The 6,751-nt window shown below is 41.7% G+C and overlaps 1 protein-coding gene across 1 annotated transcript in view; it reads left to right on the top strand.

The window, feature by feature from the left end:
- The first annotated feature begins 261 nt into the window (after window positions 1–261).
- GMIP (GEM interacting protein) overlaps window positions 262–6,751 on the top strand; it is a 38,453-nt gene continuing 31,963 nt past the window's right edge. Inside the window, exons 1-2 of the mRNA XM_019556707.1 lie at window positions 262–2,247; window positions 3,686–3,823. Coding sequence (XP_019412252.1) covers window positions 1,989–2,247; window positions 3,686–3,823 — 397 coding nt within the window. The 5' untranslated portion in view covers window positions 262–1,988. The remainder of the gene's footprint in view (window positions 2,248–3,685; window positions 3,824–6,751) is intronic.

Below are 6,751 nucleotides of genomic sequence, written 5' to 3'. Positions count from 1 at the left end.
GAACCTTCTTTTTGTCCCCTGTGCATTTAAAAAGGGGCTTCTTGTTGTCCTTGATCCGGGTCGCTAGTCCCAGTTCCATCTCCGCCTTGGCCTTCCTGACGGCCCCCCTGTATCCCCGAGCAACCGCAGTATAGTCCTCCCTGGGGATGCCCCCTCCCTTCCTTTGGGTGTACGCCTCCCTTTTAGCTAGAAGACACTCCTGGATGCTTTTGGTGAGCCATGGGGGCTTTTGCGCCCTCCTACCCCCTTTGATCTGTACCTCGATACAGTGCTTATTCTAAGTATATTGTTACAGATCCATATTGGTTGACAGCATATAACCTGCACACTGTGCATAAGTATTCTATTAGACCCAGCTTTGCTTATTGTCCCAAGCACAGGAATAGAGCTGGGAGCTCCTTTGTTTTAATTCTGCTTTGGTTACTTCTTCTAGTTGTGGCCTTGGGCAAATCATTTAATTTCTCTGCATCTCAAGCTCCATCTAGATGATAATACTGATGTTGACCCAATTTACAGGGTGTTGTAAGAGTTAATTTGCTAATGTGTGCAAATCTCTTTGAGTTTAAAAGCACAATATAACATTCTGAGAATATTACAAACATATATATTAATTCAAAACTAAACTTTTTATTATATGTGCGTACAGCAAAGGAAGAAAGGGCTGTAATCCCTTAGGTGGGAATCTAAGCTCCGATATAGTACAGTACAAATAGTTAGTTTATAAGCAAATTTATTTTCCAAATTCTCCACCTTCTGGCTTGTTTGCTGAACTCTTCTTCTTAATTATACATTGATTATACATATAACAGCTTGTTATGCGTTGCAGTTCCATTTCCTAATGACTTTGAATCCATTTAGAAGTTCAGTTAGAAAAAGGGTTAACAAGACTGGTAGGAGGATAAGTTTGGTAGTATAAATGGTACGTATAATACCAAATCACTTTGGGAAGTGAATGATTTCATAACTCCTGGCAGGAATGTGGAAAATCCACATAGCTTGACACTTGTCTGAAGTTTCAGATTCATCCCACACAGACAGCACATAGTGAGACTTACACGGCTGGTGCCCTCTGAATGGGTTCAAAATTAAAAGGTGTATCAGGCGAATTCAGAAACTGACTGCGGCCATCGGGAGCTGTTGCTGACAAGAGGGCACAGAATCAGGACAACTACTAAGATTTTGAGCTTAATCATCAGTGAAGAGCAAGGTGGCTGTGCACTTAGGATATTCAGCAACCTATTTTTCCAAAGAAGTCGTCAGGTTTTCTCCTCCATAACTTCAATGGAGAAAGAGAATGAAGGAGACTCAAAATAGTCCACGTATTTCCCATGAACAAAGACTTAGACTTTTAAAGAATTTAGCATTAAGTAAGAGACCCCTTATGAAAACCCAGCTGGTAAGGATATTTTGATTTCACTTTGACATGAAAGTCTCTCAGGAAAACTCACTTCCGCAGCCTGAAGAAGGGTGTTTGTACCCGAAAGCTTGCAAAGAAGAATTTTTCCAACTATTTTAGTTGGTCTATTAAAGGATACTGGATTTACCCAAAGAACCTTGTCAGGAAAAATTGAGCATTTGTTGAACTTGTGTCTCCGTTTGCTGGAATGTGCGGGAGGTAATATATCCGGAGGAATATCTTGATGGTGTTTACTGCAAGTTTTAAATGATTAAGGCCTAATTTGTGGATTCTTGGAAGGTAGCAATGACAATTCCACAGAATTAGAAAGTGTTTTTTGAATAAATGCTGGGAGCAGCAACTTCAGAACTAACCTCAAACCCTCTTGTTTTTCCAAGAATTTTGCATTTCTCGTAAGATCTTTATAGAATGTTGGTTCTTTTTGCTTCAGAGACAGCAAGCTTCGCAGAAGTCTCTAATACTGTAGAACAGTGCACCAAAAAAGAAAGTTTGTGACAAAGAGCTTCAGCTCCAACAGACTCTGGGAACAGCAAGTGCTTCTGAGTGCTCTCTAATACACCTCGACATTAATATGACTGGGACTGGACACCGCAATAATGCCCATTACATTGAGATTGGCGGCAAATCACCAAACAATGGCATTTTCACTGATGATCATGAATCAGACTCTGGGTTTCTGACCGCTGTCTGGGCTTCAATCCAGACTCCCACCTCTGGTGACTGCATCAGCCGTCCAGACCTCTGTGCCAATGAAGTGCTCCATATCACAAGACATCTCAGAAACATTGATGGGAAATTCAGGAATTTCCGGGAGCTTTTTCAAAAAGAAGGTAAGTGTCTAAAAATGTATTTCCTACATGAGAGGCTGGCATGAGAGTTAATGCCATTCTAAATCTGGAGAGACAGCTCTGGTCTAGTGAGGGCTGCCTGCCTTCATTGTTTTATGTAAACTGGGTAGTAAATGCTCTTTACTACTGAGCTTACATAAAACAATGAAGGTAGGCAGCCCTCACAATGCTTGAGCCAAGTTTTTATTCCCTGCTTTCCTTGTTTATGCAGTTGCTTAATTCAGCATCTTGATTTGCATGTAATTAACTACACACACGATCAGGAGACAGCTGATGAAGCTCTGTACCTGGTTTACTAACAAGTAGGATTCCTTGATCCCACCCTACATAGGTATAGGTAGTACTAGACAAAGCACTTTTTTTTTGCTAAGTGACAAAATGACTGTTTAATGGCTCATAACATCAACAACTTTGACATCAACATCCCTCTCCTCCTGATGAGACAAGACTTCTTTTTTCTGGAGCTGCCTTGATGTCCAAAGCCCTTCTTTTCTGTCTTTCGTTCACTGTCTTGCATTTGAAAGCTTATCTAACTTTATCCCAACTACATGGTTCATCCAATAAAAATAAAAAATATCACCCCAAGAAATTCTTGCCTTTCACTGCCAAAGAAATGCAGGCTTTCACAGTAATTCAATGGGAGGAGGTAGCATATCCACATTCTGCTGCTGAATGCAATTTCCATAGGAAAAAATACAACAGATGACCCCTGTGAACTACACAAAACTGGGGAGCAACTTAAGATTGTTTCTGTACTGGTTCTGGCATGGCTGAAGGGAATGCCTCTCTCCATCTGGTTTTGTCCTGGATGGGCTTTTCCATGAGAGAGTTGAGATGCATCAGTACAGAAAAGTCCCAGGAGTGAGAGCCAAAGGCCTGTGAGGAATGGTATCAATGGTAGAGTTCAATGCTGTTTAAATAAGATCCTGTAATTACATTGCACATAAAGCTGTATAGAGATATGTTTTGGACTGCCACATTCCTGTAGCAGAGAGAAGGAAGATTCACCACTTGTATCAACAAGGTAGAAGATTAATGTAGAAGTACAGGTATGGGCAAGAATGCAGCAACAAGTCTTTAAAAAAAATAAGCCCCTGAAATTCCATCACAGATAACTATGGTCAAATGGGAGAAACAGCAGATATATGAACAAGTAAGAAAAGCTGGTTTAAGTGACCTGTGGTTGGGCATTTCCTGGCTCCATCCCAGTAGTGCATGTGGGTTTTGCATGTAGAAGAAATGCTTCAGCCTGAGATCCTAATTTGCTTCTGTTCTGCAGGCTACTTGTGTGCCAGTTTCCCATCATAGGGACTTCAGCTCAGTCTGGATGGTAGGGGATGCTTAAGAGGATGAGAAAGAATGTTATTTCATGTGGTCAAACAACAGAGGTCCATTTTTTCCTTTTTTCTTTTAATTTTAGGACCAGTTGTTTCAGGTCCTGTTGAAGCCAAACTGGTAGACTTACTACAAGCTATCTCTTCCCTCCTATTCAAGTATCCTGCTTTGAACGGTGAAGTCATCCAGCCTGCCACAGCAGCCCTCATCAACAGTGTGAATGGTAAAACCCTAAATATAATTTGTTGTCTGGACTGTGGCAGCAAAACCACTCAAAATAAGCCACTCTGATTACACAGAGCTCTGCACAGGCAGAGGCAGGTATCAGTGGCTAATACTGCAGATATTGTAAAGTAGGAAATAAGTGAATGTAATAAATGTTTATTTATATGAAGCTCGTGTTTAAGGGAGACCTTACTGCTAAACCTTCTAAAAATAGGACTGCTCAGAGCAAAGGCATGTGCTCTCTGTTTAATTTGGCTATCATCCTGCAATTGTCACTATCTTCCAACATCAAAGAGGTATTATGATTAAACCCAGGAAACTGGCAACCTCCTCAGTGTCCTGGCCCAAACTCTAACTTGAAAGGTCTTCTAGGAGTGGCCGATACCCAATATTAGCACCAGTTGTGATGGATTCTCTGTCCTAACAGATGTTCACTGCACCCCACATGATTCAGTTCAGTTTAGATCAAGGCAGCTCAGGCTACTGTTGGTATATAGTAATTTCTGTATCAAGTAGGAATGGAATCCAAACCCCAGCCTTCTATGCTATAGCGAAAGAGCCAGAGCCCCATTTCATTTCAGGCAAATATGCTTTCCTTGAAATATAAAGATTTAAAAATCTAACTGAAGACAAAGAACCCATCATTCTTTTATATCCTATCTGAAAAAAAAGCCCAGAGTTCAGGAAAACTTGTGGAAGAACATACCTATACTCCTGGCAGTCCCAGGTGAACTTTTAGTATCAGGCCAGAGATAATGATTTTTTTTGTTGCAACCCTTTATCACATCTGTGGTATCAATGTCTTTAAATAGTTTGCTCTCAGTTGATAACATTGCCAGTCCTGTATATGCGTAATATTAAAACTTTTTTTTTGCAATTATAAATTTTTTTCATTTTTGGGGTCCCTTTCTGTCTGGGCCCCAGGCAGCCACCTGGTTCACCCATGTCTGTGTTCCAGTCTGGTTCCTAAGGAGCAAAGGCTACTCATAGCAGCTCTAAGAAGGGAAAGTCTAGTAACTAAATAACAGCTTTGAGCGGTGACTGTTCTTCCCTACCACATCCAAAAAGGACTGCCCCCCCTTGAAAAACATTCCAAGGAAAGATATGTGATAATTTTGCCCCACCCACAAAATGAGGAATAGGGTGTTTATCTCAAGACCTTAAATACCCAGGGGGTATGGATAAGTCTCTACCAAAATCTCTGTAGCATATTGTATTGTGAAAGGAGAAGCTTGTCCATTTCTAAAGAATTCCTATACCTCCCTTTTGTGATACTTTGGGCTCAAAGGAATTTTATGACTTTATTTTCTGTGCTTTTATAAATATAAATTGAGAGAATGAAATATAAAACAAGAAAGTCTGAATGAGTATTTAGAACCATGGGGCTGGGGTAATGATTCTCAACCAAGGTGCTGCAATACCCTAGGGTCCTTGAGAGCCTTTCAAGGGTTCTGTGGGATGCCACACAATGTTAGCACTGTTAAGTTCTAAGAGTGATAAATTCACAAGATAAACTCAGAGATTTCAAATAGGAATCCACAGTATTAAAGATATTCTGGTCTGATGTGGTCTTTCTTATTCTTTGCAACAGAAACATTGCTCTATTATTTTTCTCTAGTCAAAAAACAAGTGAAAACTAAGAGCTGTCATTTTCCAGTCTAACAAGGGTTCCTCAAGTCTAAAAAGTTTGAGAACCACTGGGTTGGGGAGTCAGGACTTTTGGGTTCTGTGCCAGGTTGAAGTAATGGATAGCTTGCTTTCCTATTCTGATGTACCTTAGCCACTTCCTGCAGAGTTCATTGCTTCTGGGCGGTTTAGATTTCTCAAGGGAATACTCCCTGATTCATTCTACATTCTTCAAAGTTGAGCTGTATTGAGAATGAAAATCCAATAGTCAGTCACAGTTTCTCCTCTCATTTGTGCTGCTCTTGCTGGAACACTGTTCCTCCTTTCTGAAGAGCAAATGACTGTAAAGGGCTGTTCTTGATAATTCCCTGTCACTCCCTGCTTCTATCTGGTAACTGCAGTGTAGAAGTTAATCAAAGGCCGAAGAACCTGTCAGCTCAGAATGGATGTACTGAGTCCAGCTGCTTCTGCAGTCCTGTAGATATTAGTGATATGCCTGATTTGCAAGTTTAATTTCAATCTTTACTGAAGCTCAGTGCGTGTGGATCCAGGGTTTTGGTGTAGATCCACCTATAGGAGTGTTTTGTTTCTCTTCTGTTACAGTAATGCAAGCTTAGAAATAGCACCTTGGTCCAGACACATCATGTTCAGTTTCCTTGGCATCTGTATCCACTAGTTTGTATGTTTTAAAGAATTTATATGGAAAAATCTTATTACTCAATGAGTCTAAGATTGACGTTGAAATGGGGAGGTACACAGAAACTGCTAGGTGTGGAAGGTGGAAATAAACTGACAGCAAGTGAGTCAGTGCACTGACTTCTCCCACTGAGTGTATGAGATAGGAGAGGAAATCAGGGATTTCAGATCCTATGAAATGACATGTCTGATGAGTGGGGCCCTTGCAGGATGCGTTGGGAAATTTGGTCGTCACACCAGATGACAAAGCTAACATGTTTAACAATTTCTTTGCCTCTGTCTTCCTGAGTAGGGACCAGAACAGCCACCTCCCTGCTGGGCCCCCCTCGGGCCCCAGGGGAGGCATGCCTGGGCCAAAGGTTAGCGTGGAACTAGTTAGGGGGCTTCTGGAGGGGGTGGACGTGTTTAAGTCAGCCGGCCCGGATGATCTCCACCCTAGAGTCCTAAAGGAATTGGCCGAGGTCATTGCAGGACCCCTGGCACGGCTCTATGAGCACTCGTGGTGCTCTAGTGTGGTCCCAGAGGACTGGAAGAGGGCCAACATGGTCCCCATCTTCAAAAACGGGAGGAAGGAGGACCCAGGAAACTATAGGCCAGTCAGCCT

This window comes from Crocodylus porosus, unplaced genomic scaffold (assembly GCF_001723895.1).
Source record: "Crocodylus porosus isolate Cpor-Errol unplaced genomic scaffold, CroPor_comp1, whole genome shotgun sequence".
NCBI classification, from domain to species: Eukaryota; Metazoa; Chordata; order Crocodylia; family Crocodylidae; genus Crocodylus; species Crocodylus porosus.
This window is presented reverse-complemented; position numbering and strand designations above follow the sequence as displayed.